Source organism: Silene latifolia, chromosome 6 (assembly GCF_048544455.1).
Source record: "Silene latifolia isolate original U9 population chromosome 6, ASM4854445v1, whole genome shotgun sequence".
Taxonomy (NCBI): Eukaryota; Viridiplantae; Streptophyta; class Magnoliopsida; order Caryophyllales; family Caryophyllaceae; genus Silene; species Silene latifolia.
The window spans coordinates 31,451,973-31,466,173 of record NC_133531.1 but is presented as its reverse complement, the minus strand read 5'-3'; the positions used below and the strand labels follow the sequence as shown (position 1 = coordinate 31,466,173).

General features: G+C 47.1%; 2 protein-coding genes across 2 annotated transcripts; one reads left to right on the top strand and one right to left on the bottom strand.

The window, feature by feature from the left end:
- Nucleotides 1-9,555: 9,555 nt before the first annotated feature.
- LOC141587944 (uncharacterized) lies at nucleotides 9,556-10,107 on the bottom strand. The gene has a single exon (XM_074409407.1). It carries the CDS (start codon nucleotides 10,105-10,107, stop codon nucleotides 9,556-9,558), a length of 552 nt encoding a protein of 183 aa, XP_074265508.1.
- A 2,462-nt stretch (nucleotides 10,108-12,569) lies between these two features.
- LOC141587943 (uncharacterized) lies at nucleotides 12,570-14,201 on the top strand. Its single transcript, XM_074409406.1, has one exon. The coding sequence runs from the start codon at nucleotides 12,570-12,572 to the stop codon at nucleotides 14,199-14,201; it is 1,632 nt and encodes a 543-aa protein (XP_074265507.1).

The following is a 14,201-nucleotide window of genomic DNA, read 5'->3' as shown; positions in this document are numbered from 1 at the left end:
CTAATAGGAATATTTATAATAGTTGGGCCTCAACCATCACCTTAGGGTTTTGGTTGAGATGGTTCATCTATCAGAAACTAGAAAGACTGAACTGAAGAGAAAGCAAAGCAATAGAAATTCAGATTTCAGCAACAAAATTGAGATATGTTATTCCGTCACGGTCATTTGTTTACTTTTATAGAAGACTGGTAAAAGGAAGAGAAAGCTGGCTAAGCAATTGAAATTCAGACCAACAAAATTGAGCTAATGACTTGCAAATAATTGATTAACTTCCTTTAGAGTCGCAGAAGCCAGCTTTTCCGTTTCGACACCAAATTCTGGTTTCCTATAACACTGTTTGTCACGGTTCATTTATCTTCGAGTCAGGACGTAACAATACACAGCCTTCCTTTTCTATTTCGACACCAAATTCTCAGGGCCATCCCGGAGCTATCGGAGGGCCCTGTGCGAGCTTCCAACTTGGGGCCCCAAATATAACATGTTACATACAAAAATTGTTTCCAGTGGTTCACCATTATAGAAGTTCACTTCAAAAAAAATGTTTCCAATAGTTCATACAAAATATATTAATAAATAAAGTCAATTCACCATTACAAAACTTCACTTAAAAATTAAGGCTCTTTTTGTACTCGATGAAGCAAAGTCATCAATTAGTTCTTCGTAACTAAATTCTTCCAATAGATTATTATCGATAGTTATCATAGCTAATCCATTGAGTCGATCTTGAGACATTGTAGAGCGCAAATACGATTTCAGCAACTTGAGCTTTGAAAAGCTTCGTTCAGCAGATGTAACGGTGACCGGAATCGTCACCAAAATCCTGTAAGCTGTCATTGCATTAGGAAAACAGTCACCAACTTTTTTCATCAATTTAATTATCTCAAGAGGACCCATCTTTTCCTTAGGAATGAACTCTTTAAAAAATTTCAGATCCAAATACAATGAATGACCATCAACATCAGACACATCTTTACTTTTAAGTGCATTCTCAAGGTTAATACAACAAGACTCTAACATTGAATCATCGACAGAGCACAACTTGTCAGTGGAGAACATAAACCCGAATATATTTTCATATTCTTTGTGTTCCGGGTGTAATTCCAGAGCAGATATTCGTTACCACCCGTTGCTTGTAGAATGATGTTTTTGGTTGAATCCTTCTTGTCTTTATCGTTCCTCTCGGCCTCTCCTGCAACAATGAACGAACTGAGGGCTTGGCTTTGTGCCAAGCGTACTCACTCCGACGCTCAAGTCAGTAACTTAGGGGATAAGTTGTTCTTTGGCTAAATGTATATTGTAGAGAGAGGGGGAAGATTATACCAGATGAATAGTGTTTCTTAGGTTAAGTTGTGTATCCTTTCCTCAATGAAGGTTGAGGAGTATTTATAGACTTTCACCTTTTGTCACGTAGTGGCCAAGTGGCCAAGTGGCTAGCAGGTGGAAAGACTGATCTACCCCTCGGCCGAGGGACCTATGGCAGGCCGGCGGGCCCTGTTGACTCACCGCCGAGGGGTCTTGGATGTGAGTACGCGGGTATGTGTCCCGGCTGGCAGGTTGCCATGCCGAGACCCAGCCGACAGCCGATGGGGGTCGCATCGGCTAGGCTGCATAAGTCGTTGACTTGCTGTGGATATCTTTTTGACCTCTCAATATGTTGACTTGGTCAGCGGTGCAGAATATGCCCCATCAATTTGCCCCCAGCGTAGTCTATGCCGTGGTATGGGCTCCGATGTACGTTTGAGCGTATATTCTGCGCAAGTATTTTGTAAAAATTTTCGATCGGCTTCTTTCGCGGCGGCTTCTTTTACCTCGGCCTGGTCTTTTCTTAGGCCGTACCATATCCCCCCTCCGCATGGATGCGTAAAGGGCATCCGATGTGGAAAAGAAAGTGACGCTGGCCGAGACCAGGGTTGAGAGAGCCGGTTGTTTTTGATTGCCCCCGGCCGGCGCTACTTAGCTTGGTTGATCATGTGGCCGGCGGAGAACAGATGCTTGGGAATTTGTTGAGGAAGGTGAATAGGCGGAGAGATACGAATGGGCGTGTTGAAGACGCTTGGTCACTGTTGCATTGATTGACGTTCGACTGTTGCAACGATTGACATCCCGTGGTTGCATGTCCGACACGTGTCCGCACGCCGATTGGTTGATGCTTCATGGGTCGTGTTCTCGATTGGTCCTTCTTCATGGGCTTTTCCCTATAAATAGGGCAGTTATCCCGTGAAATTGGCCACCAATTTCATTCTCCAAAATTTTCCTCTCTAAACTTTCAAGGGTTTCATTGTCTTCTAATTTTCAGAGTTGTTACTCCGGCGGGTGTTTTTCTTCAAGGTAAACAAACAAACTTTCCAATTTCTTAACTCTGTAAGTTATTATTGTAAACATGTCTTCTGCTGATGCCGGGCCTAGCAAACCGACGCGGGGGGGTTCCCCGTCGCGCCTTGATGAGGAGGAGAAGTTGGACGCCCTCCTGATAAGGCCTGGGGGCCCTAGGTCTCCTTCTCCTGAAGTCGATCCTCGAATTTTGGAGGAATGGGAGGATGACTCTGATGTCGATGATGACGCAGACGATTTTGGTGATGATGCTGAAGAGGCTCGTCCCAAAGAGGTGAGGCAGTACGTTATGGATCACGGTGACGTTTGCAAGGTACGCGTTGACCGAGCTTGGACCCATAAGTTGGCCAGTTGTTCTGGTGAGAAATTTTTCGAGGGCCATTTCTTCTTTGGCAGGGGATACAAGATTGTTATCCCTGAGGAGGGCCAGGCCGTCTGTTGCCCTCCGCCGGGCCATACCGGCGTATACATGCGACACTTGGAGTACGGGCTCCGGTTTCCGCTGAATGAGTACGTCATGGCCATCATTAAAGCTATGAACGTCGTTTGTGGCCCAACCGCATCCGTTGGCCATGAGGACGATAGTCGGCTTTGTGTGGCTTTGTCTCTTCAAGGGGGAGGCTCCGACGGTGAATTTATTCCGCCGGCTTCATTATCTCCACCGTCAATCTCTCGGCCGCGTCGGTTGGTACAAGTGTGCACACGGAGAAAGGTTATGTCTCGTTGACAAACTTACTTCTTGCAAAGACCGGAGGGATCGGTGGGTGTATGTTAAAGTGCTTGGGATGACTATCCGCCGCCCTCTCCTTTCAAAGACCAAGTGAATTTGCGGTGTGAGACTAAGGCGGAGCATGACAGATGGGTCAGCCGGAAGAAGCTCAAGATGGATGCCAGCAAGGTCCTTCTTAAAGAGGATAAGAAGCTGGCGATGAGGCTTTTTGAGGCGGACAAGGGTGGGGTGCCGAAAAAATGGATTCCCCCAACGCAGATCATTCTTCAGGATGAGCCGCTCTGCCATGTCGGCCTCATACCGGCCCTAGCACAGAGTGAGTGGGGTCGGTATGAGGCCCATCACCGCTCTTAATGTTCCTGTTTTTCGCACTTCGATTTATTTCTTCTACTTAATTCTTGCTTTTATTTCTTTCGCAGACTACTTTGGACCGGATTTGTCTGAGGATATCCTCCGGAGAATGGGGCTGCACAAAGACAAAACTGTTGCTAACTTGCATCCCAAGGCTCTGACCCATGACCGTAGGACGTCGCCGAATGATCTTATGGACCAGCGGCTGAAAAGCTTGAATGCGGTGGAGGCCTGTGCGAAGGTTGTTAGTAACATGCCGCGCCATACGCGAAAAACAAAACCTTCGGCGGTGATGGCGTCGACATCGGCTCCGCCTTCCATCCCCCCCCGTTCGTAAGGAGACGGTGGAGATCGTTTACATCTCCAATGGGGATGACTCCGATGAGGAGGAGGGGTCTCCCTTGTCCGTAAAAAGAAAGCGACAGCCTTTTTTCGCCGCGTTGCTTCGCCGCCGACGAGGAAATGCTCCCTTCGGCCAAGAAGGCCAAGCACGGTATTGATCTATCCTGTGGCTCAGACTTAGCCGGTTCATTAGGCGCTGCCGGTGACAGGCTCTCCGGCATGTCTATGTATGTTGATACTGACGCTTACTTTAAATTTTGTAGATCAGCCGCTGTCGGCCGCCGCTCTTGTTGAGCGACCGGTGGAGGAGAACCCGCGCAGTCGGGTGATCGAACGTCGTCATTGACTCTTCATCCCGAAGGTTTCCCTTTCCCGACCGCAGTCGTTGATCGAAACGTCGCCACCGGCTCTTCATCAGAAGGCTTCCCCTCTCGCCCTTGTAGCGGAGAGCGCGAGGTTGATCAAGAGACTGGCGAGGTGGAACGAGCTGACCGGTGCCCGTATCATGGAGCAGGAGAAGGCGGTGGCTCAATCCGCTTTTGAGCTTAATGCCACTAGGAAGGCGGCCGCGAAGGCGAAGCTGGATCTTTTCAATGAACAGAGGCTTAGGGGGGAGGCCGAGGAGGCGCTCTTGGCTGAGAGAAAACTCAGGGAGGACACTGAAAAGGAGGTCCTTGCTGAGAGAGCCAAGGCCGAGACTGCTGCGGCCGAAATTGAAAAGCTGCTGGCGAAGTGTAACCTCGTTCAGAGGCACGCCGACCTCTATTTCCAGCAGAGGAATGAATTCAGGGGACGGTTTCAGATCCAGGGGAAGGTGATTCGGAGCAAGGAGGCCATCATCAGGCAAAAGGAGGACGACATTGAGATGCTCCAAACCAAAATGCTCCCTGACATGTGCTCCGAATTCCGGGATCTGACCGAAGCAGCTGCCAGGGAAACAATTGAGGAGCTTTTCCCTCTTGAAGGTTCCTTTCCGTGGAGCAAATTCGACGAGCTGTTTGACGACAAGCTCGAAGCTAAGGAGAAGGCTGTGGAGGAGAAGGTCAAGGAGGCGGTGAGAGTGAAGATAGAGCAAGAGGCGGCCGAGGAGGCAGCAGCTCTCGCTGAGAAGGCTAAAGCGGCCAAGGAGGAAGCCGATTGGGCAAGGGCAGTTGAGGCTACCGAGGCTAAGGCTGGGGCTGCTGAAGCTGAGGCTGCTAAGGGAACTGCCGGGTTACTCATCGAAGAAGGTTCTGCTACCGCTGCTGATGGCGAGCAACAACAGACATAGGGAGATGACATCTGTAACCTTTTGTCTTTTGGCTTATCCTTGTAATTTCTTGTAATTCGTTGAACATTTTTAATAAGAGTTCGTTTCTTCTGCCTCCGGCCTGGCCGAGGTTTTCACCTCACTTCTTTTTCTTGCGCTAGTATTTGAGCGTCTCAATTGTACTTTAGCGTCTATGTCTTCGTCTGGGTTGTCTCCTTACGTTATTAACTGGGAGTCTCTTTTGTTTCCGCCTCGGCTTGGCCGAGGCGGTCTAGAGTGCGTATCTCAATTGTGTTAACGCTTCTGAGGCATTTTGAACGCTTTGCGAGTACCACCTGCGCTGGTCGTTGCCATCGAGGTGTCTGCTTCCTGGTGGTGATTGCCGCTCTTGTCGGTGTGTGACCGTGTGAGCCAGCATCAGCTTCTTGTTATTGACTACCGTGACGTCTACCACTTGGAGTGACTGCGACGGCGTCAAACCTCTTGGGGTGACTGCCGTGGCGTCTACTACTTGGGGTGACTGCGACGGCGCCTATTTCTTCATGGAGCGCCGTGGCGTCTACCACTTGGAGTGACTGCGACGGCGTCAAACCTCTTTGGGTGATCGCCGTGGCGTCTACTACTTGGGGTGACTGCGACGACGCCTATTTCTTCATGGAGGCGCCGTGGCGTCTACCACTTGGAGTGACTGCGACGGCGTCAAACCTCTTGGGGTGACTGCCGTGGCGTCTACTACTTGGGGTGACTGCGACGGCGCCTATTTCTTCATGGAGACTGCCGTGGCGTCTACCACTTGGAGTGACTGCGACGGCGTCAAACCTCTTGGGGTGACTGCCGTGGCGTCTACTACTTGGGGTGACTGCGACGGCGCCTATTTCTTCATGGAGACTGCCGTGGCGTCTACCACTTGGAGTGACTGCGACGGCGTCAAACCTCTTGGGGTGACTACCGTGGCGTCTACTACTTGGGGTGACTGCGACGGCGCCCACTTCTTGATGGAGACTGCCGCTCTTATCGGTATGACAGTGTGAGCCGACATCTGCTTACTGATAAAGACTACCGCTCTTGTCGGTATGACAGTGTGAGTGGCGTCTCACGCTTTGCTTCCTAGTGACTAGGGGAAAATGAACATTTTGATGGAAGACTTGGACGATTTTTCATTAGGTAAAAACATGCGTCGGGCGCCCACACAATTTTGGACACCTCCGCGCTACATAGAGTATTCCCGAGATTACCAGCGTCCTAATGGCCTATCAAAGGCACACCGTCCTAGTCAGCCGCTAGTTACATCCATGAGGTCGCCCTCCTGTTGTAAGGATAGACTTTTCCCTTTCTCTGATTTCTTTGCCACTTTGAGGGATTGCATGTTGCATCCTCTGGCGGCTATCTGGACGTTGACCACCTCGTCATTCTCGTCTTTGGAGACGAGCTTATGCGCTTCCCCCCGGTCCGAGACATACATCAGTGTTAGGGCCCGGATGGACATCACTGCGTCAGCCTCACTCAGGGTGACTCGGCCTATGAGAACGTTGTAGGCGGACGAGCCGTCGATGACCACGAACTCAGCTAGGACATTTTTAGCCGCATTCTTTTCGCCGAATGTCACCGGGAGTCTGATTGATCCCAGTGGTACCAGGCCGGCCCCAGAGAAGCTGTATAGTGGGTTGGTGCAGGGGTTCAAGTCCTTGACTTTCAGGCCGAGGCTGAGGAAGCACTCCCTGAACATGATGTTCGTGTACGCGCCTGTGTCAATCAGGCACCTCTTGACTAGGTGGTTGGATATGTCCAAATTGACTACAAGTGGGTCGCTGTGAGGAGCGATGACTCCTTTGTAGTCCTTCCTTCCAATGGTTATATCGGGGATGTTGGAAGCGGGGATCGCTGTGTTGGGCACAAAGTTGATGGCCTGATATAGCTCGTTCAGGTGCCGTTTGTGCCCATGAGCGGACCCTCCGTTCTCGTTGCCCCCGATGACAACATGGATCACTCCTATCCGTTCGAAGACGGATTTCTTACCCGAACGCGTCGGCGTCGGTCTTTTGGCCTTTGGCAACGTACTTGCCGAGGCTCCCCTTCCGGATCAGCTCTTCAATGGCATTCTTCGATGCCTACAGCGTCGTTGGTTAAATGGCGGTGTGGCCGTGGTACTCACAAGATGGCTCGTGTCACCGTCACTTTTTGGCTTGGGGGGTCTCTCCCACTTCTGGCCCTCGTTTTTGCTCAGGGCGAAGACCTCGGCGGCTGATACGACGAGAGGGGTTTTATCACTATACCGCCTCTGGTAGTACGTTCCCGAACTCCACCCGGCGCCTGTCGAGTCCTGTTTCCTAGCAGACTTGTCCGACCGTGACCTATTATTCTCACGGCGTCTTTCATCGGACCGTGACCCGTTGTTGTCACGGCGTCTTTCGTCCGGGTTGTCCTCCCGGTGGCTCTTCTTTTCGGAGGGCTCGGCCTCGCTGGGGCCTACCCATGTCTTGTGATAGTCTTCTACCTTGATGGCCTGGTCGGCCATCCTCCTGGCGGCATCCAAGCTCAGGCCTCCGCACTTGATGAGCTCATTTTTTAAGTCTCCCCTTGGGAGGCCCCCTTCATCGCCGCAAGGCCGCCGGTTCGGGATTAATTTCTCGAATCTGCTGGACCTTTCCATCGAACCTCTTCACATAGCTTCGTAGAGACTCGCCCCCCTCCTGTTTGATAGTTAGGAGGTCCGATGTCTCCACGGCCCTTCTCTTATTGCAAGAGTACTGGGCTAGAAAGGCGTCTCTTAGGTCGGCGTAATAGTATACCGAGCCGTCGGGAAGCCCTTTGTAGCAACTTTGAGCCATCCCATGCAAAGTTGTTGGGAAAACTCGGCACCAGACCTCATCGGGCTGCTCCCATACCGACATGTAAGACTCGAAAGCCTCAGCGTGGTCGGCTGGATCACTATCTCCTTTGTATGATAGGGGTGGCAACTTGAGCTTAGTTGGCACCTGGACTTCTAGGACGTAGGCGTTGAGGGGTCTGTCGACCACGTGTCGAACGACACGCGGCGATCGGCTCCTCGCATTCCTAATCCGGCTCCTCTCCTCGTAGCGGGAAGGACTCCTTCTTCGACTAGGACTTCTTCTCTAACTCTCGGGTCGGACTCCTCCGGCTCCTTTGGGGTAAGCCTCGTTCGTGCCGCGCGGGGACGCCGTCCTCCCATGAGCGCGGGAAGGACTTAGGTCTACCACGCCCACTTTGGGCTCCCCCGGCGACTTGACTGGGTCAGCTTCTCCTAGTGCTCCGTTCAAATTTCTCGGAGTCACATTTTGGGCCCTGGTCTCCTGGACGGTTTCCGCCGCTCTTGTCGGCGTGACAGTGTGAGCAGGCGTATTACTAATTAGGTCCAGGACCATTTTCAGTTTTGCTATGTCAACCACATGTCCCATGATGGTGACCTGGTTGGGCGGGCGGCGTGTCCGGTATTATTGGCATCCCGAACTCCGGTTGGATTACTCCGCCGGTGGAGGGCCGCACGACTCGTAATTGTTGAAGGTATCATCCTGGTAGAATGGGGTTTCGTCGGTCACGACTGCGTCTTGTTGTTTCGACATCTTCTTAGCTTTTTGGGTGGGTTTTTGTTGTTTTTTTTTTTGTTTGGGAATGTGACTAGCTTCTAGTAGCGCTTCCCCACGACAGGCGCCAATTGTTCCGGTGTAATTCCAGAGCAGATATTCGTTACCACCCGTTGCTTGTAGAATGATGTCTTTGGTTGAATCCTTCTTGTCTTTATCGTTCCTCTCGGCCTCTCCTGCAACAATGAACGAACTGAGGGCTTGGCTTTGTGCCAAGCGTACTCACTCCGACGCTCAAGTCAGTAACTTAGGGGATAAGTTGTTCTTTGGCTAAATGTATATTGTAGAGAGAGAGGGAAGATTATACCAGATGAATAGTGTTTCTTAGGTTAAGTTGTGTATCCTTTCCTCAATGAAGGTTGAGGAGTATTTATAAACTTTCACCTTTTGTCACGTAGTGGCCAAGTGGCTAGCAGGTGGAAAGACTGATCTACCCCTCGGCCGAGGGACCTATGGCAGGCCGGCGGGCCCTGTTGACTCACCGCCGAGGGGTCTTGGATGTGAGTACGCGGGTATGTATCCCGGCTGGCAGGTTGCCATGCCGAGACCCAGGCTGACAGGTCGATGGGCTGCATCGGCTAGGCTGCATAAGTCGTTGACTTGCTGTGGATATCTTTGACCTTGCTCAATATGTTGACTTGGTCAGCGGTGCAGAATATGCCCCATCAATTTGTATTGTTCAAACCTTTTTTTGAGTGAAGATATTGCTTGATCAATAAGATACACAAAATAATTAATCCTAAACGATTCTTCCTCGGATATTCGCGATGAATCATCTGAGCTCTCATCAAACTGTTTTTCCTTCGGATTTCACGTCTTTTAGGAAAGCAAGGATCAATATTCATATCATTAGCTAGATTACGTTTTCCAAGGAATTTCACAATTGAAATAACTCTTATTAGAACATTCTTCCAGTATTCTTTCTCTTTTTGTGAATGTTTTTGAGCTGCTCAATCAATTGCTTTATTATTACCTAGTCTAGAACGTAATTCATACCAACTCGTCATACTATTAACATGTTCTGCACTCGTTTCATGTTGTTTAAGTCTTTCACCAAGAGGACCCCAATTATTAAATCCTCCACTTACTAATTCACCTCTTCCTTGCCATTTTCTAAATAACTTGCAAGAAAAACAGAACACTTTATCAAGATCTTTAGAGTAAACAAGCCATTCTCTATCACATTTTTCGCCATTTGGTAGAATTCTTGTATAAAATTTTGATGAGAAGTGCCTATTTAATTTATCATTAGGCCCATTCTCAATACTCAAATCCCTCTTTGGACCCTTAACTGCTAAATCGTCTATTGTTTTAGCATCTAATTTATCCCAATTTCTAGGATCATACATATCACATTTAGAAGTATCAAAACCAACATTCTTAACATTAGCAGCATGATTAATGGCAATATCATCATTTTCTATACTCTCATCATGTACAATATTGATCAATGTCATCCACATTAATATCAAAATTTGTATCATGGTTGAAGTTACTGGCATTTTTATCAATTGGCTTATCAAGTGGTACATTACTAGGGACATTATCATCATTTTCATTCAAATTCCCACCATTATCAGCATTAACATCTTTTATTATAAATTTATCAAGTGCGCGCACCCTTTTAAGATCTAGTTAACTCTTCAATTTTTTTCTTTTTCTTACGTTTTTCATAACCGGAGTCGTATTTTCTAGTTTTGGAAGACATTTTAATAACAAATCAATTAATTAGATTAATGAGATGGTAAGAAAACACCTAATTATTTTAACTTGTCACAAAGCATTCAAGCTTATTCCCAATTAATCGTCAAGACTCCAACTCTCCAAGCACTTTCAATCTTTCCTGTACAAACAAAGAAAAACATAATCTTGATCAAGTACTAGAAAACGATGATTTTGATCAAAACAAATTAAATTACACACAAAATTGTACTCATATAATGCAATAATTCAACAATAAAACAATTTTAGAGATTAAAATTTAAAAAAAACGACAAAATTACCTCATAAGCGAAAATAAACGGGGATGTAGCAAATTACCCCCATAACTTATAAACTACGTGTAAATAAGCCTCATAAGTTTCACTTGTAGCAAATTAGCCCCACAACTTTCCAAAAATGTGCAATTAAGCACAAATCAAGTTTTTTACCATTTTTTTAACTAAAACCTATAAAAACTATTATAAATATATTTCTTAAATAATTAAATATAATATTTACATATTCAACGAAAAATGCGAACCAATTTCAGTATAAACAAAAATTCAGTCATGTAACTTTTCATTGTAACATCATTGATAATTCTCATATTAGGAATTTTTTTTGCCAAAATAAATAAAAGAAATATTTGAACATGTTTTTTAATAAACAATAATTTTAGGATTAAAATCTATTCAATAATTTTGATTTTCAATAATAGTAAAATATTTAATTAATAAATTTTATTTTTAAAAATAAGATATGTAGTTAATTGCACATTAAGAGAAACTTATGGGGTTGATTTGCTGCATTTATAAGTTAAGGGGTTTGATTGCACATAGTATAAAACTTATGGGGGTGATTTGCTATATTTCCCCGAAAACCAGTCTCTAAGTTTACTGTCATCTTGAGATTAAATTGATTGATTTTTTTATTGAATTTTATTTTAATTAGGAAGGATTATATTTGGGGAAGTAAAAGGGGTTTTTTTGGGAGGTGTATTTGAAAAGGTGAGTAAATTGAGATTTTGAGAATAGGAAAGATTTTGGGTAATGATTAGACTGGTTGACGTTATCAATTGACTTGTTTTACACTCCTATTTCCCCGCTCAACGGATATTCCCGAATTTTTTTATTTTATAATAGCAGAACATGTTGGATTGGGCCCTAAATTTTTGGGGGCCCTGTGCGGCTGCCCAGGTTGCACACCCACAGGGCCGGCCCTGCAAATTCTGTACTATCGAAATTTACTAATTTCATTCAACAATCTATTAAAGAAAACAACAGACAAGTATTCTTAAACGGATTTTATTACAATGCTTAATTCTCATATCCAAAATTAAACATTACAATGTTGGATTGGGCCCTAAATTATTGTTTGTGCATGATGTACGACGACCTTTAAAGGATGCTGTCGAAATTAAGATGAGGCAAGGCTCAGTGGTGACATTCGAGGTTCGTTACGAACGCATTCTCACATTTTGCTATGGATGTGGAGTTTTAGGGCATGGGGAAAAGGATTGCGATGACGGACCATATAACGAAGGGGAGCTTAGGTTCAGCGAGAGGCTTAGGGCTTCACCATGGAAGGTAGTTAAGACTCAAGCTGGGCCAAAGGCTTTGAGTTCGCGATCTTTAGCTAGTGTTTTTTAGGAGGAAGCTAAAAAGTCGGAGGAGGACGCAGTCACGAGCATGGTTTCTAAGCTCCAAGCTCTGGCATTGAAAACGAAGGGGTGAGCTGCAGAGGTAGCAAATCAGAGGACAGGGGAAGAAGGGCATCAGGAGGTGGAAGGTGTTTCGCGTGGCAAGCTTGGGAGCGAGGGAGAGGTTGTTGTGGCTATGGGAGGAGAAGAACAGGGTGGTAGGACGGGACAAGATGCAGGGGAATGAGGTCATATGCACCAGGAAGCAATAGGAATGGCGAGTTTGGGTAGTGGAAGAGATGTTAGGGGCCACTGGACGAGAATTGAGAGGATGGGAGGGGGAAATGTGGGTGTGGGCAGCTCATACACATGTGAGAAACGTAGCAGGGAGGGGATGGAAATTGTAGGCGAGAAGACGGGAAAAAAGGCACGAACTTCAATGGGTGTACTTTCACCTGAGGCGGAGGTTGAGGAAGCTCAACCCCGCCCGGCCCAATGAATCTTTTGAGCCTTAACTGCAGGGGGCTGGGCAACCTCGATGCAGTAGGCGGATTTCGGAATCTTATCCGATGGGAGGCTCCGGCTATTATGTTTTTATGCGAAACTAAATTGAATAGTCGTGATATGAGGAAGGTTCGTAGTAGTTTAGTGGGTTATGACGGGTTAGAAGTGGACAGTGTGGGTCGCTCCGGGGGCCTAGCTGTTTTGTGGAGGGGAGAGGTGAGTTGTACTTTACGCTCTGCGATGGTGCATTACATTGATTTAGATGTGGAGCACGAGGGGAAGAGGTGGAGATTTACTGGGTTCTATGGGTGGCCAGTTGTCCAAGATCGTCACCTATCTTGGCAGCAGCTCCGTCAATTGGCAGAGGAATCGAATGGGCCGTGGCTATGTATGAGAGATTTCAACGAGATTCTGTTCTCAACCGAAATGAAGGGAGGCTCGCGACAACAATGGCAAATGAATAATTTCCTTGACGCGGTGGATGAATGTGGTCTTCGGAACCTATCTTATGAGGGGTACGAGTTCACTTATGATAACGGGCAATTTGGTGATGCGAATAGGCAATGTCGTTTGGATAGGGCCATGGTTATCGGTTCGTGGGGTGATATCTTCCCGTATGCGAAGCTCTTGCACCTCAATAGAGAGTGGTCTGACCACGCCCATATTAAGGTAATGTTGAATGCGCGGGATATGGAGGAGGTTAATGGTCGAGGTCGGCAGTTCAGATTCGAGGAAGTGTGGATAGGAGAGGCGGGGTGTGAGGAAGTTATAGAGCGGGCTTGGTTGGGTGATGAGGGGAATGTGTTGGATACGATAGGCAGGTGTGCGGCTGAACTGCAGGCGTGGAAGGGTGTGAGTGTGGGGAATATTGTGAGGGAATTGAAGAAGAAAGGGGATAGATTACGTAGGCTCAATGTAGGGGGTCGAAGCGAGGGAAATGTTCGAGAGCGAAGGCAGCTTATACATGATATTGCACGGCTCATTAGACAGGAGGAGCTGTTTTGGAGGCAACGGTCTCGGATTCTGTGGCTTAGAGAAGGGGATAGGAATACTAAGTACTTCCATCGAAAGGCAGGGGAAAGGAAAATGAAGAATATGATCACAAAACTAGTGGACGATGAGGGGCGGGAATTTCAAACGGAGGAGTCTATGGCTAGCTGTGCTGTTCGTTATTTTCAGAATTTGTTTACATCCTCTAAGCCGACGGGATTCAATGAGCTGCTAGTGGGCGTAACAGGTCGGGTTACGAGTGCGATGAATGATGGCCTGCGTGAGCCATACACGGCTGAAGATGTTCGTAATGCTTTGGACCAAATGCACCCTCTTAAGGCACCGGGAGTTGACGGTATGAATGCTCTTTTATACCAAACATATTGGCATATTGTGGGGAGGGCGGCCACTAGGACAGTTTTGGGAATTTTAAATGGTGACCCGATACCGCCTGAGCTAAATAGAATAACTATTGTTTTAATTTCGAAAAAGAAAGCTCGGGATAAGATGACGGAATTCCGACCCATTAGTTTATGCAATGTGCTTTATAAGTTAGTGTCGAAAGTGCTAGCCAACCGTCTGAAAGTTTTTTTGGGGGACATTGTCTCGGAGAATCAAAGTTCCTTCACCCCAGGAAGACTGATTACTGACAATGTGTTAGTCGCTTTTGAGATGTTTCACTATATGAAGAACTCGCGTGGGGGTGGGGGTCATATGGCGCTAAAATTGGATATGTCGAAAGCTTATGACCGAGTCGAATGA